General features: G+C 47.0%; 1 protein-coding gene across 3 annotated transcripts in view; it reads left to right on the top strand.

Annotated features, from left to right (window-relative positions):
* The window catches only part of dcp1b (decapping mRNA 1B), a 46944-nt gene that overhangs the window by 2343 nt on the left and 21204 nt on the right, over window positions 1–23397 (top strand). For 2 of the 3 annotated variants that reach the window (XM_065016116.1, XM_065016114.1), the window contains exons 2-4: window positions 720–760; window positions 2993–3120; window positions 22940–23006. In XM_065016116.1, coding sequence (XP_064872188.1) covers window positions 720–760; window positions 2993–3120; window positions 22940–23006 — 236 coding nt within the window. The remainder of the gene's footprint in view (window positions 1–719; window positions 761–2992; window positions 3121–22939; window positions 23007–23397) is intronic. The other variant, XM_065016115.1, reaches the window with a different exon arrangement.

Genomic DNA, 23397 nt, shown 5'->3' with positions numbered 1-23397 from the left:
TGCAAGGTACAAAGTTTAGTGACATTAACAGAACGACGGTTTGTGTTATTTGTGCATTCATTCTGTTACCCAACTTAGCATCTGTTCCTTTAAGTAAATGTGTTTTCTTTGTGCTTGTGTGTAGAGTTGTGTGGTTTAACTTTGCAGTCATGAGTTTTTGTTTGTTTGTTTGGTGTACATTTTAAAGTGAAAAATCTGTCTCGGAATCATTCTGTTATCGTGGAATTGCCCACTTGGTTCTGAGGGTGGGGGGGGTGACGGTGGTGAACCCCTCCCCTTTCACAAATAAATAAATCAAATATGCAGGTGTAGGAGCACCCCAAAATAATGATTGGTCCAAATGGTCAGTGACTCAAAAACCATGGCACCGGTAGAAGTTTGCTTCATAACCCTCATATCCCACAGCCTACGTAACAGTTTGCTTCATAAACCCTCATATCCCACAGCCTACGTAACAGTTTGCTTCATAAACCCTCATATCCCACAGCCTACGTAACAGTTTGCTTCATAAACCCTCATATCCCACAGCCTACGTAACAGTTTGCTTCATAACCCTCATATCCCACAGCCTACGTAACAGTTTGCTTCATAACCCTCATATCCCACAGCCTACGTAACAGTTTGCTGTGGATGTGAAGGAGAGATCGATGAAGATTCTGTTCAAGCAAATCCCTTTTCATGAACTCAACCCGAATCAGTTACTGTATGTTGTTTTGCAGGAGAAGACTGACGTGGAGGGGACCCTGTTTGTCTATACAAGGTATGATGGGTCTTTTACGATGCCAGCTAATTACTGTCTCTATGTACTTCCCCCTGAGCTTTGAATCTTGGTGGGGCTGCATCCCAAATGACACCTTATACCCTTTATGGTGCGTCACGTTGGACCAGGGCCCATAGTCAAATGTGTAGTGCACTATATAGGGAATAGGGTGCCATTTTGGGACCGGTCTCTGTGTGTACTTCAGCTGTGAGCTGAGAAGCCTGCTTCCATCAGGTTAAATATAATGGGCTTAGTGGGTTAGCTACGTCAGCCCTCCCTTTGAACAGATTGGTTATCACTGAGTAGACTATTATGGCCTGTAGCCTTGAAGAGCCATGATTACTTCCACACACTCTATCCCACCCAGGAAATAGGACGTAAACATGTAGCACATTTCTGTTTCCTTGTAGGCCTACTTGAACATGTAGAACCTTTCTGTTTCCTTGTAGGACTACTTGAACATGTAGAACCTTTCTGTTTCCTTGTAGGACTACTTGAATAGGTAGAACCTTTCTGTTTCCTTGTAGGACTACTTGAATAGGTAGAACCTTTCTGTTTCCTTGTAGGCCTACTTGAACATGTAGAACCTGTCTGTTTCCTTGTAGGACTACTTGAACATGTAGAACCTGTCTGTTTCCTTGTAGGACTACTTGAATAGGTAGAACCTTTCTGTTTCCTTGTAGGATTACTTGAACATGTAGAACCTTTCTGTTTCCTTGTAGGACTACTTGAATAGGTAGAACCTTTCTGTTTCCTTGTAGGACTACTTGAATAGGTAGAACCTTTCTGTTTCCTTGTAGGACTACTTGAATAGGTAGAACCTTTCTGTTTCCTTGTAGGACTACTTGAATAGGTAGAACCTTTCTGTTTCCTTGTAGGACTACTTGAATAGGTAGAACCTTTCTGTTTCCTTGTATGACTACTTGTACATGTAGAACCTGTCTGTTTTCTTGTAGGACTACTTGTACATACATTACCACTGTCGTTCTTGTTCTCCTGAGAAAATACACAAACTGGGATGCGTGCATGTAGTCACCAGTTCGTTTCCAGTCTGTTAGCACCTTACACTGGTTATTCAACTTGTATGTAATGTAAAGTACCTCCCTCCTGTGTACTTTAATATTAACTCTGGTATAAGGCCTGTGTAATGTCAAGTACCTCCCTCCTGTGTACTTTAATATTAACTCTGGTATAAGGCCTGTGTAATGTCAAGTACCTCCCTCCTGTGTACTTTAATATTAACTCTGGTATAAGGCCTGTGTAATGTCAAGTCCCTCCCTCCTGTGTACTTTAATATTAACTCTGGTATAAGGCCTGTGTAATGTAAAGTACCTCCCTCCTGTGTACTTTAATATTAACTCTGGTATAAGGCCTGTGTAATGTCAAGTACCTCCCTCCTGTGTACTTTAATATTAACTCTGGTATAAGGCCTGTGTAATGTCAAGTACCTCCCTCCTGTGTACTTTAATATTAACTCTGGTATAAGGCCTGTGTAATGTCAAGTACCTCCCTCCTGTATTCTTGTACTTTAATATTAACTCTGGTATAAGGCCTGTGTAATGTCAAGTACCTCCCTCCTGTGTACTTTAATATTAACTCTGGTATAAGGCCTGTGTAATGTAAAGTACCTCCCTCCTGTGTACTTTAATATTAACTCTGGTATAAGGCCTGTGTAATGTCAAGTACCTCCCTCCTGTGTACTTTAATATTAACTCTGGTATAAGGCCTGTGTAATGTCAAGTCCCTTTAATTAAGGATCGGACCCCTTTTTTAAAACTTTCACCAAAAATGACATGCCCAAATCTAACTGCCTGTAGCTCAGGCCCTGAAGCGAGGATATGCATATTCTTGATACCATTTGAAAGGAAACACTTTGAAGGTTGTGGAAATGTGAAATTTAATGTAGGAGAATATAACACATTAGATCTGGTAAAATATAAACAAAAATAACATGTGTTTTTCTATAATTGTTTTGTTCCATCTTTGAAATGCGAGAGAAAGGCTAGACATTAACATAGGAGCCTAGGTGTAATTTAGACTGATCCAGTAAAGAATTACCTCACTACACAACATTTTGCATCAAGTCAGCCAGGAGTTTGCCCAAATGTGCCACATTGGTCAATTTATACATTTTCAAGTACATAACTATAAAGAACATACAAAAATGCTATTATGGACACCGATCCTGTAGAGGTTAACTCTTTCTATTCATGCCTTCCTGTTTGTCCTCAGGCTAGCATCTCCCAGACACGGCTTCACCATAATGAACAGGCTGAGTATGGAGAACCTGACTGAACCCATCACTAAAGACCTGGACTTCCAGCTGCAGGATCCGTTCCTGCTCTACAGGAATGCTCGCTGTAAGTCCCCTGCACTATTCAGCCTACCTACTTAGAACCTGGGCTGTTAACCCTACCTACTTAGAACCTGGGCTGTTAACCCTACCTACTTAGAACCTGGGCTGTTAACCCTACCTACTCAGAACCTGGCCTCGCTGTAAGTCCCCTGCACTATTCAGCCTACCTACTTAGAACCTGGGCTGTTAACCTTACCTACTTAGAACCTGGGCTGTTAACCCTACCTACTTAGAACCTGGGCTGTTAACCCTACCTACTTAGAACCTGGGCTGTTAACCTTACCTACTTAGAACCTGGGCTGTTAACCTTACCTACTTAGAACCTGGGCTGTTAACCCTACCTACTTAGAACCTGGACTGTTAACCCTACCTACTCAGAACCTGGCCTCGCTGTAAGTCCCCTGCACTATTCAGTCTACCTACATAGAACCTGGGCTGTTAACCCTACCTACCCTTATGTCCAAGATGGCGTAGCAGTCGGACGTGTGTTTTGTCTTGTCCCGTCCTGTATAGTGTAAATATAGTTTTTCCTCGTTTTTTTCTGTATATATTTCAGTACATATTTTAATCTCACTTTCCAACTACAGGCTGAATATACTCTCCTGCAACCCGCATCACCCAATGTACGGATCTGCTTTTTCTATACCCCCTCATCAGAAGCTAGCCGCTAACTAGCTACTAGCTAACTGCTAGTGGTCTTCAACGCTAACTAGGACACCAGCGCGACATCTACCCAAAGCATATCAGACTGCTTTTTCTCTACCACATCTCCAGTTCCTACCGCTGCTTAACCTTTATACCGGATCATCAAATAGCTAAATCCAGGGCCACTGTGTAACGTCTCTGTCCCAGAGCAAGCACCAGTTACCTGGAGCTAGCCTCGAGCTAAGCCCATCTCCCGACTAGCCGAAGAGGTCCAAAAATACCTAATTTGCCAATTGGCCTGGACCCTCTACTGACGCTCTACTGCCGAACGGCCTATCCATCACGATGGAACCCGAGGGGGTTTCAACAGGCTTTTCCTGCGACATCGCCAAAGATCCATCTGGGCCAAGGCCCGCGAGTTTTCTGAATCGCTATCTCTCACTGAAGAGGAATAAACAGACTCACCCCAGGCGCGTCCCCAAAGGTTAACCCTAGCCCTCGCTATCTCCCTGAATTCCCTGGGCTGCTTGTCAAGCTCCGGTCCGCTAACTGCTACCTTGTCTAGCTCAGGTTAGCTTGTTAACAGGCCTGCTAACCGTCTGAACCACCGCGTCCCAATCACTCTCTGACCCCATTTACTTTCTATCTCTTTTTGATTTTTAATTTGTTTATACCTTCCGGAAACCTGCCTCACCCAATGTGATACGGAATCGCTATTACTTTTACTCTTATTTTTATTTTTATGACACACTCAAGAACCTCCAGACGCTAACCAGCTAACTAGCTACAAGCTAGTTAGTCATTGGTTTTTAAAAACCTGGATAACACTCGCCAGCCCCCCCCTGCCCATCCAGTCCCCCTGGACACTGATCTCTTGGCTACATAGCTGACGCCGCTGGACTGTCCATTAATCACGGTACTCCATTCTGCTTGTTTGTCTTACCTGTCGGCCTTGCCTAGTCAACGCCATTTTACTGCTGTTTGTTGTGCTAGCGGATTAGCCTCGCCTTCTGTTTTTAGCTAGCTTTCTTCAACACCTGTGATTACTGTATGCCTCGCTGTATGTCTCTCTCAGATGTCAATATGCCTTGTATACTGTTGTTCAGGTTAGTTATAATTGTTTTAGTTCACAATGGAGCCCCTAGACCCACTCTGCATACCCCTGTTACCTCCTTTGTCCCACCTCCCACACATGCGGTGACCTCACCCATTACAACCAGCATGTGGATACAACCTGTCTCATCATCACCCAGTGCCTGGGCTTACCTCCGCTGTACCCGCACCCCACCATACCCCTGTCTGCGCATTATGCCCTGAATATATTCTACCATGCCCAGAAACCTGCTCCTCTTATCCTCTGCCCCCAACGCTCTAGGCGACCAGTTTTGATAGCCTTTAGCCGCACCCTACTACTCCTTCTCTGTTCTGCGGGTGATGTGGAGGTAAACCCAGGCCCTGCATGTCCCCAGGTACCCTCATTTGTTGACTTCTGTGGTCGAAAAAGCCTTGGTTTTATGCATGTCAACATCAGAAGCCTCCTCCCTAAGTTTGTTTTACTCACTGCTTTAGCACACTCTGCTAACCCTGATGTCCTTGCCGTGTCTGAATCCTGGCTCAGGAAGGCCACCAAAAATTCAGAGATTTCCATACCCAACTATAACATCTTCCGTCAAGATAGAACTACCAAAGGGGGCGGAGTTGCAGTCTACTGCAGAGATCCTGCAAAGTAATGTCATACTTTCCAGGTCCATACCCAAACAGTTCGAACTACTAATTTTGAAAATTACCCTCTCCAGAAATAAGTCTCTCACTGTTGCCGCCTGCTACAGCCACCCTCAGCTCCCAGCTGTGCCCTGGACACCATTTGTGAATTGATCCCCCCATCTAGCTTCAGAGTTTGTTCTGTTAGGTGACCTAAACTGGGATACTGGCCTACAATGTAAGCTAGATGCCCTCAATCTCACTCAAATCATCAAGGAACCCACCAGGTACAACCCTAACTCTGTAAACAAGGGCACCCTGGCCATCCTGACCAACTGGCCCTCCAAATACACCTCCGCTGTCTTCAACCAGGATCTCAGCGATCACTGCCTCATTGCCTGTATCCGCCACGGAGCCGCAGTGGCCACCCCTCATCACTGTCAAACGCTCCCTAAAACACTTCTGTGAGCAGGCCTTTCTAATCGACCTGGCCCGGGTATCCTGGAAGGACATTGACCTCATCCCGTCAGTTGAGGATGCCTGGTCATTCTTTTCAGTAACTTCCTCACCATTTTAGATAAGCATGCCCGTTCAAAAAATGCAGAACCAAGAACAGATACAGCCCTTGGTTCACTCCAGACCACCTGACTGCCACCAGCACAAAAACATCCTGGGCGGACTGCAATAGCATCTAATAGCCCCGTGATATGCAACTGTTCAGGAAGTCAGGAACCAATGGCAGTCACTAAGGCCAGCTAAGTCCCCTGCACTAAAAAAGTTCAGGGACACTGTGAAGTCCATGGAGAACAAGAGCACCTCCTCCCAGCTGCCCACTGCACTGAGGCTGGTAACACGGTCTCCACCGTAAATCCACGATTATCAAAGCTTCAATAAGCACTTCTCAACGGCTGGCCATGCCTTCCGCCTGGCTACTGGCCAACAGCTCCGTAAGCTCCCCTGCCCAAGCCTCTCAGGTTCTCCTTTACCTAAATCCAGATAGCAGATGTTCTGAAAGAGCTGCAAAACCTGACCCTACAAATCAGCTGGGCTTGACAATCTGGACCCTCTATTTCTGAAACTATCTGCCGCCATTGTCGCAACCCCTATTACCAGCCTGTTCAACCTCTCTTTCCTACCTAGATCCCCAGTTGGAAAGCTGGGCATCCCCCTTTCAAAGGGGGAACACCTGGACCCAAACTGCTATAGACCTATATCCATCCTGCCCTGCCTATCTAAGGTCTTGAAAGCCAAGTCAACAAACAGGTCACTGACCATCTCGAATCCCACCGTCTTCTCCGCTGTGCAATCTGGTTTCCGAGCCGTGGTTTACCTCAGCCACGCTCAAGGTACTAAACGATATCATAACCCCATCGATAAAAGACAGTACTGTGCAGCCGTCTTCATCGACCTCGCCAAGTTTACTCTGTCAATCACCATATTCTGGGCAGACTCATAGTTTTCTCGGATGACTGCCTTGCCTGGTTCACCAATTACTTTGCAGACAGAGTTCAGTGTTCAAATCGGAGGGCATGCTGTCCGTTTACATCTCTATGGGGTGCCACAGGGTTCAACTATCTTTCTCTGTATATATCAATGATGTTGCTCTTGCTGTTCCCTGATCCACCTTTACGCAGACGACACCATATATACTCCCGGCCCGTCATTGGACACTGTGCTATCTAACCTCCAAACGAGCTTCAATGCCATACAGCACTCCTTCCGTGGCCTATGCTCTTAAACCCGGAGTAAAACCAAATGCATGCTTTTCAACCGATCGCTGCCTGCACCCGCATGCCCGACTAGCATCACCACCCTGGATGGTTCCGACCTTGAATATGTGGACATCTATAAGTACCTAGGTGTCTGGCTTGCAAACTCTCCTTCCAGACTCATCAAACATCTCCAATCGAAAATCAAATCAAGAGTGGCTTTCTATTCCGGAACAAAGCCTCCTTCACTCACGAGGAAGCTTACCCTAGTACAACTGACTATTACATCCCGACGGGATGTCATCTACAAAATGTTCCCACTCTACTCAGCAAACTGGATGCAGTCTATCATAGTGCCATCCGTTTTGTCACCAAAGCACCTTATACCACCCACCACTGCGAACTATGTATGCTCTAGTCGGCTGGACCTCGCTTTTCGTCGCCAGACCCACTGGCTCCAGGTCATCTACAAGTCCATGCTAGGTAGCTCCGCCTTATCTCAGTTCACTGGTCACGATGGCAACACCCATCCGTTCACACGCTCCAGCAGGTGTATCTCACTGATCATCCTAAAGCCAACACCTCATTTGGCCGCCTTTCGTTCAGTACTCTGCTGCCTGTGACTGGACTATGTTCGCTGAGGGAGACTTTTATCTCCCTCACCAACTTCAAACATCAGCTATCTGAGCAGAACCGATGCTTGTACATAGTCTATTGGTAAATAGCCCACCCATTTTCACCTACCTTCCCCATACTGTTTTTATACTGATTTTTTTATTTACTTATCTGCTCTTTTGCAACCAATATCTCTACCTGTTCCCGACCATCTGATCATTTATCACCCCAGTGTTAATCTGCAAAATTGTATTAACCTCCTCATGCCTTTTGCACACATTGTATATAGACTGCCCATTTTTTTTTCTACTGTGTTATTGACTTGTTAATTGTTTACTCCATGTGTAACTCTGTGTTGTCTGTTCACACTGCTATGCTTTATCTTGGCCAGGTCGCAGTTGCAAATGAGAACTTGTTCTCAACTAGCCTACCTGGTTAAATAAAGGTGAAATAAAAAAATAAAATACTCAGAACCTGGCCTCGCTGTAAGTCCCCTGCACTATTCAGTCTACCTACATAGTACCAGGACTGTTAACCCTACCCACATAGTACCAGGACTGTTAACCCTACCTACTCAGAACCTGGGCTGACCTGGGCTGTTAACCCTACCTACTCAGAACCTGGGCTCGCTGTAAGTCCCCTGCACTATTCAGTCTACCCACATAGAACCCTACCTACATAGAACCAGGGCTGTTAACCCTACCTACATAGAACCAGGGCTGTTAACCCTACCTACTCAGAACCAGGGCTGTTAACCCTCCCTACCCAGTACTGGCCTCGCTGTAAGTCCCCTGCACTATTCAGTCTACCTACCCAGTAGTGGGCTCACTGTAAGTCCCCTGCACTATTCAGTCCACCTACCCAGTACTGGCCTCACTGTAAGTCCCCTGCACTATTCAGCCTACCTACCCAGTACTGGCCTCACTGTAAGTCCCCTGCACTATTCAGCCTACCTACCCAGTACTGGCCTCACTGTAAGTCCCCTGCACTATTCAGCCTACCTACCCAGTACTGGCCTCACTGTAAGTCCCCTGCACTATTCAGCCTACCTACCCAGTACTGGCCTCACTGTAAGTCCCCTGCACTATTCAGCCTACCTACCCAGTACTGGCCTCACTGTAAGTCCCCTGCACTATTCAGCCTACCTACCCAGTACTGGCCTCACTGTAAGTCCCCTGCACTATTCAGTCTACCTACCCAGTACTGGCCTCACTGTAAGTCCCCTGCACTATTCAGTCTACCTACCCAGTACTGGCCTCACTGTAAGTCCCCTGCACTATTCAGCCTACCTACCCAGTACTGGCCTCACTGTAAGTCCCCTGCACTATTCAGTCTACCTACCCAGTACTGGCCTCACTGTAAGTCCCCTGCACTATTCAGCCTACCTACCCAGTACTGGCCTCACTGTAAGTCCCCTGCACTATTCAGTCTACCTACCCAGTACTGGCCTCACTGTAAGTCCCCTGCACTATTCAGCCTACCTACCCAGTACTGGCCTCACTGTAAGTCCCCTGCACTATTCAGTCTACCTACCCAGTACTGGCCTCACTGTAAGTCCCCTGCACTATTCAGTCTACCTACCCAGTACTGGCCTCACTGTAAGTCCCCTGCACTATTCAGCCTACCTACCCAGTACTGGCCTCACTGTAAGTCCCCTGCACTATTCAGTCTACCTACCCAGTACTGGCCTCACTGTAAGTCCCCTGCACTATTCAGCCTACCTACCCAGTACTGGCCTCACTGTAAGTCCCCTGCACTATTCAGCCTACCTACCCAGTACTGGCCTCACTGTAAGTCCCCTGCACTATTCAGCCTACCTACCCAGTACTGGCCTCACTGTAAGTCCCCTGCACTATTCAGTCTACCTACCCAGTACTGGCCTCACTGTAAGTCCCCTGCACTATTCAGTCTACCTACCCAGTACTGGCCTCACTGTAAGTCCCCTGCACTATTCAGTCTACCTACCCAGTACTGGCCTCACTGTAAGTCCCCTGCACTATTCAGTCTACCTACCCAGTACTGGCCTCACTGTAAGTCCCCTGCACTATTCAGTCTACCTACCCAGTACTGGCCTCACTGTAAGTCCCCTGCACTATTCAGTCCACCTACCCAGTACTGGCCTCACTGTAAGTCCCCTGCACTATTCAGTCTACCTACCCAGTACTGGCCTCACTGTAAGTCCCCTGCACTATTCAGCCTACCTACCCAGTAGTGGGCATTTGAATACCTTGTGAAACATATGAAGGCGTCAGCGAACCGCTTCCAACCCCCTCGGGTCTTGTACCGCTTATGTGCCGGAGGTGTGTTTACATCACCACGGGAACTATGTTCCCAGGGGTGGTGGGTTTACATCACCACGGGAACTATGTTCCCGGAGGAGGTGTGTTTACATCACCACGGGAACTATGTTCCCGGAGGAGGTGTGTTTACATCACCACGGGAACTATGTTCCCGGAGGTGGTGTGTTTACATCACCACGGGAACTATGTTCCCGGAGGAGGTGTGTTTACATCACCACGGGAACTATGTTCCCGGAGGAGGTGTGTTTACATCACCACGGGAACTATGTTCCCGGAGGAGGTGTGTTTACATCACCACGGGAACTATGTTCCCGGAGGAGGTGTGTTTACATCACCACGGGAACTATGTTCCCGGAGGAGGTGTGTTTACATCACCACGGGAACTATGTTCCCGGAGGAGGTGTGTTTACATCACCACGGGAACTATGTTCCCGGAGGAGTCTGTTTACATCACCACGGGAACTATGTTCCCGGAGGAGGCGTGTTTACATCACCACGGGAACTATGTTCCCGGAGGTGTGTGTGTTTACATCACCACGGGAACTATGTTCCCGGAGGAGGCGTGTTTACATCACCACGGGAACTATGTTCCCGGAGGAGGCGTGTTTACATCACCACGGGAACTATGTTCCCGGAGGAGGCGTGTTTACATCACCACGGGAACTATGTTCCCGGAGGAGGCGTGTTTACATCACCACGGGAACTATGTTCCCGGAGGAGGCGTGTTTACATCACCACGGGAACTATGTTCCCGGAGGAGGCGTGTTTACATCACCACGGGAACTATGTTCCCGGAGGTGGCGGGTTTACATCACCACGGGAACTATGTTCCCGGAGGAGGTGTGTTTACATCACCACGGGAACTATGTTCCCGGAGGAGGTGTGTTTACATCACCACGGGAACTATGTTCCCGGAGGTGTAGCTCTGTAGATGTTAATGTTTGCATTCCAGAACATATTTATTTCAGTCCTGCTAGGCTTCTCAGGAGATTTACATTTGATTAGACCAGAACTTACATTTCTAAAAAGAGATTGGATGTGAATCATGGTCAATACTACTGGAGTGTTCAGCATAGTTTAAACAGATTGAAGATGCAGCTAACTTTCTACCATGTGGTGTAGTCCAGGAATCCTGGCCCATCATGGAGCACTTCATTTAAATGAGAACTATTTGCGGAGTGCATATCAGACCTGGGTTCAAGCACTATTTGAAATCTTTCAACACAAACTTATAGCGTATCCCCTAGCCTGGCTGGAGTGACTGATGGGTGGGATTTATAGCTTGGGGACTATTCAATTAGTCTGTTAAGCCAGACAAGCTCAATGAAGCCCAGATAAAGTGGTTGAAATTACTTCGAATAGTGTTTGAACCCAGGTCTGTTGCAGGCTGAGAAAGAGACTCAGTGCTGCAGACACACATACCCTGAGGAGAGGAGCCTGGAGTCGTCTCTAGTCTAGTGGCTGTGGCCCCACAGGTCCATATATGGTTCAGAGGTATTTTTGTGGCAGTAGTCCCGGGTTTGAGTGCCTCTGTGCCGGTTTTCTACCGCAAGTGTCCTGCCAACATCAGATAGCCAGCCAACCAGCCTACTACGTTAGATACAAACCAACCTGTCATTATAAGTGGGACACACTACACACACACACACACACACACTGATGCACACATCATTCTCAGTGACAGGCAGGTGGAATGCTTTGTTTTAAGATATTGCTGGACTCCTCGGTCTAATTATTAGACATTTACACACAAACACAACTGTACGGTGGGGTGAAAAACATAGCTGAGTTATTTATATGTGATGTTTAGAAAAACACACGTCCTTCAACATGACCTTTCACGAGAGGTCACAGAATCTTATCACTAAACAAGTATTTGGTTATGGGGTCATTGGCTGGTGGAAGAGCCAGCCAGGCCAATTTACAATGTTGTCTCTACTGTGACATCACTGTGACATTGACAGCAAGGGTTTCTGTTAGCCGGTAATAACCGCTTTTTGGACAACAAAAAAATATCGTATATATATATTTAAATAAACGAAATTGGTGCCGGCCAATTGTCTGGGAGGAGAAGAAAACATCCCATTGCAAAATAACGCTTTAAGTCTGTTCATTGATAGAAAAACATTTGACTGGTTGTGATTATTGGTCTATAGATTAATTTGCATAATTTTGTGGAATTAAATTGGGGCGTGTGTACAGTATTCGTTATCTCATTTATCACACCATACAGATAGAAATCTGTCAGACATCGCAAGAGCTGCTTCACTATCTCAAACAGAAAATACACAGTCAACAGAAGTCTTCCTCAGCGCAGTATGCATTCATAACATATACAGTATCTCAAACAGAAAATACACAGTCAACAGAAGTCTTCCTCAGTGCAGTATGCATTCATAACATATACAGTATCTCAAACAGAAAATACACAGTCAACAGAAGTCTTCCTCAGTGCAGTATGCATTCATAACATATACTTCATTGTTTTGAAACCTGAGTGTTTGCCCAGAGCTCATGCGTTCTAAATAGCACCCTATACCCTTTATGGTGCACTACGTTTGACCAGAGCCAATGCGTTCTAAATAGCACCCTATTCCCTTTATGGTGCACTACGTTTGACCAGAGCCCATGCGTTCTAAATAGCACCCTATTCCCTTTATAGTGCACTACGTTTGACCAGAGCCGACGCGTTCTAAATAGCACCCTATTCCCTTTATGGTGCACTACGTTTGACCAGAGCCGATGCGTTCTAAATAACACCCTATTCCCTTTATGGTGCACTACGTTTGACCAGAGCCAATGCGTTCTAAATAGCACCCTATACCCTTTATGGTGCACTACGTTTGACCAGAGCCCATGCGTTCTAAATAGCACCCTATACCCTTTATGGTACACTACGTTTGACCAGAGCCCATGGGTTCTAAATAGCACCCTATACCCTTTATGGTGCACTACGTTTGACCAGAGCCCATGCGTTCTAAATAGCACCCTATACCCTTTATGGTGCACTACGTTTGACCAGAGCCCATGCGTTCTAAATAGCACCCTATTCCCTTTATAGTGCACTACGTTTGACCAGAGCCCATGCGTTCTAAATAACACCCTATTCCCTTTATGGTGCACTACGTTTGACCAGAGCCCATGCGTTCTAAATAGCACCCTATTCCCTTTATAGTGCACTACGTTTGCCCAGAGCTCATGCGTTCTAAATAACACCCTATACCCTTTATGGTGCACTACGTTTGACCAGGACCAGGCCAATCTATAAGGAATAGTGTGCCATTTGGGACACAGACATATGACAAGTCTTTGAGGTTGTCCTTACCTCCTGGTCGTACGTAGGTGTATTCCATCTCTGTCTCTGTGATGAGCATCCCCTTGGCTGGCCCAACCTCCGGCTCCTCTTGAAGACGCTCATGTTTGGGTTTACGCTGGAACAACCTGCCCAACATAGTCCCTCTGAGACGATAGTCTAGTAGTGGTGTGGTGGAGCTGCTACTAGGGGACAACGTTTAGACCACGTTTCCTCTGGTACTGCTGAGGTACCAGTCTCCTGTCTGTCCTCTGGTACTGCTGAGATACTAGTCTCCTGTCTGTCCTCTGGTACTGCTGAGATACTAGTCTCCTGTCTGTCCTCTGGTACTGCTGAGGTACTAGTCTCCTGTCTGTCTGTCCTCTGGTACTGCTGAGATACTAGTCTCCTGTCTGTCTGTCCTCTGGTACTGCTGAGATACTAGTCTCCTGTCTGTCCTCTGGTACTGCTGAGATACTAGTCTCCTGTCTGTCCTCTGGTACTGCTGAGGTACCAGTCTCCTGTCTGTCTGTCCTCTGGTACTGCTGAGATACTAGTCTCCTGTCTGTCTGTCCTCTGGTACTGCTGAGATACTAGTCTCCTGTCTGTCTGTCCTCTGGTACTGCTGAGATACTAGTCTCCTGTCTGTCTGTCCTCTGGTACTGCTGAGATACTAGTCTCCTGTCTGTCTGTCCTCTGGTACTGCTGAGATACTAGTCTCCTGTCTGTCTGTCGTCTGGTACTGCTGAGATACTAGTCTCCTGACTGTCTGTCCTCTGGTACTGCTGAGATACTAGTCTCCTGTCTGTCTGTCCTCTGGTACTGCTGAGATACTAGTCTCCTGTCTGTCCTCTGGTACTGCTGAGGTACTAGTCTCCTGTCTGTCCTCTGGTACTGCTGAGATACTAGTCTCCTGTCTGTCTGTCCTCTGGTACTGCTGAGATACTAGTCTCCTGTCTGTCTGTCCTCTGGTACTGCTGAGATACTAGTCTCCTGTCTGTCCTCTGGTACTGCTGAGATACTAGTCTCCTGTCTGTCTGTCCTCTGGTACTGCTGAGATACTAGTCTCCTGTCTGTCTGTCCTCTGGTACTGCTGAGATACTAGTCTCCTGTCTGTCTGTCCTCTGGTACTGCTGAGGTACTAGTCTCCTGTCTGTCCTCTGGTACTGCTGAGGTACTAGTCTCCTGTCTGTCCTCTGGTACTGCTGAGATACTAGTCTCCTGTCTGTCTGTCCTCTGGTACTGCTGAGATACCAGTCTCCTGTCTGTCCTCTGGTACTGCTGAGGTACCAGTCTCCTGTCTGTCCTCTTCCTTTAACTCACCCCTTTTGTTCTATGAGGAAATAATGAACCAATAGAACCCTTTCTCTGGTTTCCAATACTGAGGTACCTGACCTGTCTCTCCTGCTCCTGTCCCCGTCTGTCCTCTAACAGTACTGTCTTCTCAGAGAGACTGTCTGGTGTGAGGCTGGGTAATGTCTCAGTCCTTCCCAGAGAGAGTAGTATATGAGTCTAACCAGAGTAGTCCCCTGTAGCTACTAAGCTAAGTGGTCTCTCCTCAGCTCCTCCAGAGATCTCTCTCCTCGCTGCCCTCGCTGGTTCTTAAATTTCCCAGGGCTTGGAGTGTCTGTCTGGTCCTTTTTCCAGGCGGTGACCTTTAGCTTGGCTCTCCACAGCCCCAGGCAGGCAGGGCAGTGCAGGGTACCCAGCTCAGGGGGCAGACAGGATGGCAGCAGGCAGGCAGGGCAGTGCAGGGCACAGCTCAGAGGGCAGACAGGATGGCAGACGGACACAGTAGCAGCTCCAACCTTAAGATCCAGCTACTCAGACCCGCTGGCCTCACTGACTCAGTTACTCTCTCACTGTAGTCTTGTCTCTCTGTCAGTCAGGAGTCAACATGCTCTAGTCTACTGGCTGGCCTTCAGTCCCTCAGTCTCCGCCCTGTCGCCCCACCTCACTCTTCCCTCCTTTCTCTCTCCTTTCTTATCTCACCCCCTGTCCTCTTTTCTTTGGCCGACCAGCGTGCCAGAGCGTTATCTTCCTACGCGGCCTATTTGAGGCTGCCTGAGTTCTCACTGTGATGGTGACAGGAGAAGTGTTCCTGGTCTGCCTGTCAACGGGGCTCCTGTCTCAGCCACGCTGAGTAGAGTAGTGGCCTGGCTTCCAACTCTCACTGCTGCAGAGTCTCAATAACCCCTCTACCCCACCACCTAATGAATGGGGCCCCAGCCTGCCCCTAACCCTGGGTAACTGCTACTGCTGCAGAGTCTCAATAACCCCTCTACCCCACCACCTAATGAATGGGGCCCCAGCCTGCCCCTAACCCTGGGTAACTCTCACTGCTGCAGAGTCTCAATAACCCCTCTACCCCACCACCTAATGAATGGGGCCCCAGCCTGCCCCTAACCCTGGGTAACTGCTACTGCTGCAGAGTCTCAATAACCCCTCTACCCCACCACCTAATGAATGGGGCCCCAGCCTGCCCCCTAACCCTGGGTAACTCTCACTGCTGCAGAGTCTCAATAACCCCTCTACCCCACCACCTAATGAATGGGGCCCCAGCCTGCCCCCTAACCCTGGGTAACTGCTACTGCTGCAGAGTCTCAATAACCCCTCTACCCCACCACCTAATGAATGGGGCCCCAGCCTGCCCCTAACCCTGGGTAACTGCTACTGCTGCAGAGTCTCAATAACCCCTCTACCCCACCACCTAATGAATGGGGCCCCAGCCTGCCCCTAACCCTGGGTAACTGCTACTGCTGCAGAGTCTCAATAACCCCTCTACACCACCACCTAATGAATGGGGCCCCAGCCTGCCCCTAACCCTGGGTAACTGCCACCCCAGCCTGCCCCTAACCCTGGGTAACTGCCACCCCAGCCTGCCCCTAACCCTGGGTAACCCCTCTACCACCCCCCAGCCTGCCCCTAACCCTGGGTAACTGCCACCCCAGCCTGCCCCAGCCTAACCCTGGGTAACTGCCACCCCAGCCTGCCCCTAACCTGCCCCTAACCCTGGGTAACTGCCACCCCAGCCTGCCCCTAACCCTGGGTAACTGCCACCCCAGCCTGCCCCTAACCCTGGGTAACTGCCACCCCAGCCTGCCCCTAACCCTGGGTAACTGCCACAGAGACATGTTCTGCTTTCTCATAGCACGTATCTGTCTGTGATATTGACGTTGGCTCCACTGACTAGTTATGAGACTAAGAAGGTAATGAGGTCATGGTGACAGAACCCAGAACCTTCACTTCATCCATAAACGATGCCATGAATCATGAACTGAACATCATGAGGAGATTTAACACAGGACTTTTTTTCTTCATGTATTTTATCTTGGATTTCATCCATGATGAGTCCACTCGGTAAAAGTCATCACAGTTTCCAAGAAGTTAACGTGGTCTGGCATGAGTCATGACTGATAAAGATGGTGCATTTTAATATAATGGCTGTAGGTAATCCCACTGTGTCTCAATAGTGGAATATGTTGTGCTCTGCTGAACACAGCCCACAGTATGTCTTCCGTTCCCGGGGATGTGAGGAATCATCCTGGATGAGCGCTGTCCCAGTAGGAGAAAGGGTTTACATGTAGCACCTTCTCCACCGTGGGGGGTTTATATATAGCACCTTCTCCACCATGGGGGGTTAATACGTATCACCTTCTCCACTGTGGGGGGTTCATATGTAGCACCTTCTCCACTGTGGGGGGTAGCACCTTCTCCACCATGGGGGGTTAATACACCCTTCTCCACTGTGGGGGTTTCATATGTAGCACCTTCTCCACTGTGGGGGTTTATATGTAGCACCTTCTCCACTGTGGGGGTTTATATGTAGCACCTTCTCCACTGTGGGGGGTTTATATGTAGCACCTTCTCCACTGTGGGGGGGTTTATATGTAGCACCTTCTCCACTGTGGGGGGTTCATATGTAGCACCTTCTCCACTGTGGGGGGTTTATATGTAGCACCTTCTCCACTGTGGGGGTTTCTCCACTGTGGGGGGTTATATGTAGCACCTTCTCCACTGTGGGGGTTTATATGTAGCACCTTCTCCACTGTGGGGGTTTATATGTAGCACCTTCTCCACTGTGGGGGGTTTATATGTAGCACCTTCTCCACTGTGGGGGGTTTATATGTAGCACCTTCTCCACTGTGGGGGGTTTATATGTAGCACCTTCTCCACTGTGGGGGTTTATATGTAGCACCTTCTCCACTGTCCCCTTCTCCACTGTGGGGGTTTATATGTAGCACCTTCTCCACTGTGGGGGTTCATATGTAGCACCTTCTCCACTGTGGGGGTTTATATGTAGCACCTTCTCCACTGTGGGGGTTATATGTAGCACCTTCTCCACTGTGGGGGGTTTATATGTAGCACCTTCTCCACTGTGGGGGATTATATGTAGCACCTTCTCCACTGTGGGGGGTTTATATGTAGCACCTTCTCCACTGTGGGGGGTTTATATGTAGCACCTTCTCCACCGTGGGGGATTATATGTAGCACCTTCTCCACTGTGGGGGGTTCATATGTAGCACCTTCTCCACTGTGGGGGTGGGGGGTTACATATGTAGCACCTTCTCCACTGTGGGGGGGTTTATATGTAGCACCTTCTCCACTGTGGGGGGTTCATATGTAGCACCTTCTCCACTGTGGGGGGTTTATATGTAGCACCTTCTCCACTGTGGGGGTTTATATGTAGCACCTTCTCCACTGTGGGGGGTTTATATGTAGCACCTTCTCCACTGTGGGGGGTTGATATGTAGCACCTTCTCCACCGTGGGGGGGTTTATATGTAGCACCTTCTCCACTGTGGGGGTTTATATGTAGCACCTTCTCCACTGTGGGGGGGTTATATGTAGCACCTTCTCCACTGTGGGGGTTTATATGTAGCACCTTCTCCACTGTGGGGGTTTATATGTAGCACCTTCTCCACTGTGGGGGTTTATATGTAGCACCTTCTCCACTGTGGGGGGTTATATGTAGCACCTTCTCCACTGTGGGGGGTTTATATGTAGCACACCTTCTCCACTGTGGGGGTTTATATGTAGCACCTTCTCCACTGTGGGGGGTTTATATGTAGCACCTTCTCCACTGTGGGGGTATATGTAGCACCTTCTCCACTGTGGGGGTTTATATGTAGCACCTTCTCCACTGTGGGGGGTTATATGTAGCACCTTCTCCACTGTGGGGGGGTTTATATGTAGCACCTTCTCCACTGTGGGGGGTTTATATGTCTCACTTCTCCACTGTGGGGGTTTAATATGTAGCACCTTCTCCACTGTGGGGGGTTAATATGTAGCACCTTCTCCACTGTGGGGGTTTATATGTAGCACCTTCTCCACTGTGGGGGGTTTATACGTCTCACCTTCTCCACTGTGGGGGGTTAATATGTAGCACCTTCTCCACTGTGGGGGGTTAATATGTAGCACCTTCTCCACTGTGGGGGGGTTAATATGTAGCACCTTCTCCACGGTCGGGGGTGTCCCATAATATCACATTTCCCCTCAAGTGTTCACTGCTTCCCACATCTAAAAGCGTTGTATTGGTTGGAGGCTCAGTCTGGTGGGAGTTTCCACCATTCTTATACCAGTACTTATACCAGTACTTATACCATACTTCTTATACCAGTACTTATACCATACTTCTTATACCAGTACTTATACCAGATTTCTTATACCAGATTTCTTATACCAGTACTTATACCAGATTTCTTATACCAGTACTTATACCATATTTCTTATACCAGTACTTATACCATATTTCTTATACCAGTACTTATACCATATTTCTTATACCAGTACTTATACCATATTTCTTATACCATATTTCTTATACCAGTACTTATACCAGTACTTATACCAGTTCTTATACCATATTTCTTATACCAGTACTTATACCATATTTCTTATACCAGTACTTATACCAGTACCTATACCAGTACTTATACCAGTACTTATACCATATTTCTTATACCAGTACTTATACCATATTTCTTATACCGGTACTTATACCATATTTCTTATACCAGTACTTATACCAGTACTTATACCATATTTCTTATACCAGTACTTATACCATATTTCTTATACCAGTACTTATACCATATTTCTTATACCAGTACTTATACCAGTACTTATACCAGTTCTTATACCATATTTCTTATACCATATTTCTTATACCAGTACTTATACCAGTACTTATACCAGTACTTATACCATATTTCTTATACCAGTACTTATACCATATTTCTTATACCAGTACTTATACCATATTTCTTATACCATATACTTATACCAGTACTTATACCAGTATTTCTTATACCCAGTACTTATACCATATTTCCATATTTCTTATACCAGTACTTATACCATATTTCTTATACCAGTACTTATACCATATTTCTTATACCAGTACTTATACCATATTTCTTATACCAGTACTTATACCATATTTCTTATACCAGTACTTATACCAGTTCTTATACCATATTTCTTATACCAGTACTTATACCATATTTCTTATACCAGTACTTATACCAGTACTTATACCATATTTCTTATACCAGTACTTATACCAGTACTTATACCATATTTCTTATACCAGTACTTATACCATATTTCTTATACCAGTACTTATACCATATTTCTTATACCAGTACTTATACCATATTTCTTATACCAGTACTTATACCATATTTCTTATACCAGTATACTTATACCATATTTCTTATACCAGTACTTATACCATATTTTTCTTATACCAGTATACCAGTACTCTTATACCATATTTCTTATACCAGTACTTATACCATATTTCTTATACCAGTACTTATACCATATTTCTTATACCAGTACTTATACCAGTACTTATACCATATTTCTTATACCAGTACTTATACCATATTTCTTATACCAGTACTTATACCATATTTCTTATACCAGTACTTATACCATATTTCTTATACCAGTACTTATACCAGTACTTATACCATATTTCTTATACCAGTACTTATACCATATTTCTTATACCAGTACTTATACCAGTACTTATACCATATTTCTTATACCAGTACTTATACCATATTTCTTATACCAGTACTTATACCATATTTCTTATACCAGTACTTATACCATATTTCTTATACCAGTACTTATACCATATTTCTTATACCAGTACTTATACCATATTTCTTATACCAGTACTTATACCATATTTCTTATACCAGTACTTATACCATATTTCTTATACCAGTACTTATACCATATTTCTTATACCAGTACTTATACCAGTACTTATACCAGTTCTTATACCAGTACTTATACCAGTACTTATACCATATTTCTTATACCAGTACTTATACTTATACCATATTTCTTATACCAGTACTTATACCAGTACTTATACCATATTTCTTATACCAGTACTTATACCAGTACTTATACCATATTTCTTATACCAGTACTTATACCAGTACTTATACCATATTTCTTATACCAGTACTTATACCATATTTCTTATACCAGTATATTTCATTTTTAACATCAGTTAAGGGAAGTGAACAAGTCTCTTTGAGAGGAAAGAGAGATGATTGGGAAACAACCTCTATTCCTCTTCTGCCTGCCTGCCAGGAAGGAACTTATCAGTGAACCTGCCAAATCACACACACACACACACACATACCACACACACACATACCACACACATCAGTGAACCTCAGCAGTCGCCAACATTCATGGTTCAGGTTATTGTAGACTTTGGATCACACAAACACGTGCTGTAACTGTGGTTCCTTTCTCCCAGTGTTTTGTGATGTCTGTGTAATGACTGCCGTGGCTCCAGCTCGTGTATTTAGCCCTGGCTCCAGCTCGTGTATTTAGCCGTGGCTCTAGCTCCTGTATTTAGCCCTGGCTCCAGCTCGTGTATTTAGCCCTGGCTCCAGCTCGTGTATTTAGCCCTGGCTCCAGCTCGTGTATTTAGCCCTGGCTCCAGCTCGTGTATTTAGCCCTGGCTCCAGCTCGTGTATTTAGCCGTGGCTCCAGCTCGTGTATTTAGCCGTGGCTCCAGCTCGTGTATTTAGCCGTGGCTCTAGCTCGTGTATTTAGCCGTGTCTCCAGCTCGACTCCCGTGGCTCCAGCTCGTGTATTTAGCCGTGGCTCCAGCTCGACTCCCGTGGCTCCAGCTCGTGTATTTAGCCGTGGCTCCAGCTCATGTATTTAGCCGTGGCTCCAGCTCGTGTATTTAGCCGTGGCTCCAGCTCGACCCCTGTGGCTCCAGCTCGTGTATTTAGCCGTGGCTCCAGCTCGACCCCCGTGGCTCCAGATCGTGTATTTAGCCGTGGCTCCAGCTCGTGTATTTAGCCGCGGCTCCAGCTCGTGTATTTAGCCGTGGCTCCAGCTCGTGTATTTAGCCGTGGCTCCAGCTCGTGTATTTAGCCGTGGCTCCAGCTCGTGTATTTAGCAGTGGCTCCAGCTCGTGTATTTAGCCGTGGCTCCAGCTCGTGTATTTAGCCGTGGCTCTAGCTCGTGTATTTAGCCGTGGCTCTAGCTCGTGTATTTAGCCGTGGCTCCAGCTCGTGTATTTAGCCGTGGCTCCAGCTCAACTCCCGTGGCTCCAGCTCGTGTATTTAGCCGTGGCTCCAGCTCGTGTATTTAGCCGTGGCTCCAGCTCGTGTATTTAGCCGTGGCTCCAGCTCGACACCCGTGGCTCCAGCTCGTGTATTTCGCCGTGGCTCCAGCTCGACTCCCGTGGCTCCAGCTCGTGTATTTAGCCGTGGCTCCAGCTCGTGTATTTAGCAGTGGCTCCAGCTCGTGTATTTAGCCGTGGCTCCAGCTCGGCTCCTGTGGCTCCAGCTCGTGTATTTAGCCGCGGCTCCAGCTCGTGTATTTAGCCGTGGCTCCAGCTCGTGTATTTAGCCGTGGCTCCAGCTCGTGTATTTAGCCGTGGCTCCAGCTCGTGTATTTAGCCGTGGCTCTAGCTCGTGTATTTAGCCGTGACTCCAGCTCGACTCCCGTGGCTCCAGCTCGTGTATTTAGCCGTGGCTCCAGCTTGTGTATTTAGCCGTGGCTCCAGCTCGTGTATTTAGCCGTGGCTCCAGCTCGTGTATTTAGCCGTGGCTCTAGCTCGTGTATTTAGCCGTGACTCCAGCTCGACTCCCGTGGCTCCAGCTCGTGTATTTAGCCGTGGCTCCAGCTCGTGTATTTAGCCGTGGCTCCAGCTTGTGTATTTAGCCGTGGCTCCAGCTCGTGTATTTAGCCGTGGCTCCAGCTCGTGTATTTAGCCGTGGCTCTGTGTCTGAGGGGACTGATGTTGACGTCGCTGCTGCACTGTTTCATCTGGATTTAGATTGGAGCCTCCGTTATGGCCATTGACTGACCTGTGACCTGTCTCTCTCCCTGCTCTGCTCTCTGTCTCTTTCTCTGTGTCTCTCTCTGTCTGTCTCTCTCTGTCTCTGTCTCTCTCTGTCTCTCTCTCTCTTTCTCTCCCTGTCTCTCTCTCTTTCTCTCTCTCTCTCTCTTTCTCTGTCTCTCTCTCTTTCTCTCTCTGTCTCCCTCTCTCTGTCTCTCTCTCTAGTAGCTATCTATGGCATCTGGTTCTATGATAAGGCGGACTGCCAGCGCATCGCAGAGCTTATGAAGTAGTGAGTAACACACTCCCACCCTCTCTCTCTCTGTGTCCCCATGACACTGTCCCTGCATCATCACTCAGTGTGTGTGTGTGTGTGTGTGTACACTGCTGCACTAAAACACTGTGTGTGTGTGTGTCTACACTGCTGCACTAAAACACTGTGTGTGTGTGTGTGTGTGTGTGTGTGTGTCTGCACTAAAACATTGTCCTCTAAAACATCTTCCACCATCATTGTTAAATCATGGAAACATTGTTTGATGAAGCATCCACAGCACCATTCCTCTACTGGATACAAAGACTCTAATAATACCAACTAATAGTTGACAGATTCCCTGGTAATACTAAGTGACTGCATCTCAAATGGTACCCTGTTGTGTGTGTGTGTGTGTGTGTGTGTGTGTGTG

This window comes from Oncorhynchus nerka, unplaced genomic scaffold (genome assembly GCF_034236695.1).
Source record: "Oncorhynchus nerka isolate Pitt River unplaced genomic scaffold, Oner_Uvic_2.0 unplaced_scaffold_1140, whole genome shotgun sequence".
Classification (NCBI taxonomy): Eukaryota; Metazoa; Chordata; class Actinopteri; order Salmoniformes; family Salmonidae; genus Oncorhynchus; species Oncorhynchus nerka.
This window is presented reverse-complemented; position numbering and strand designations above follow the sequence as displayed.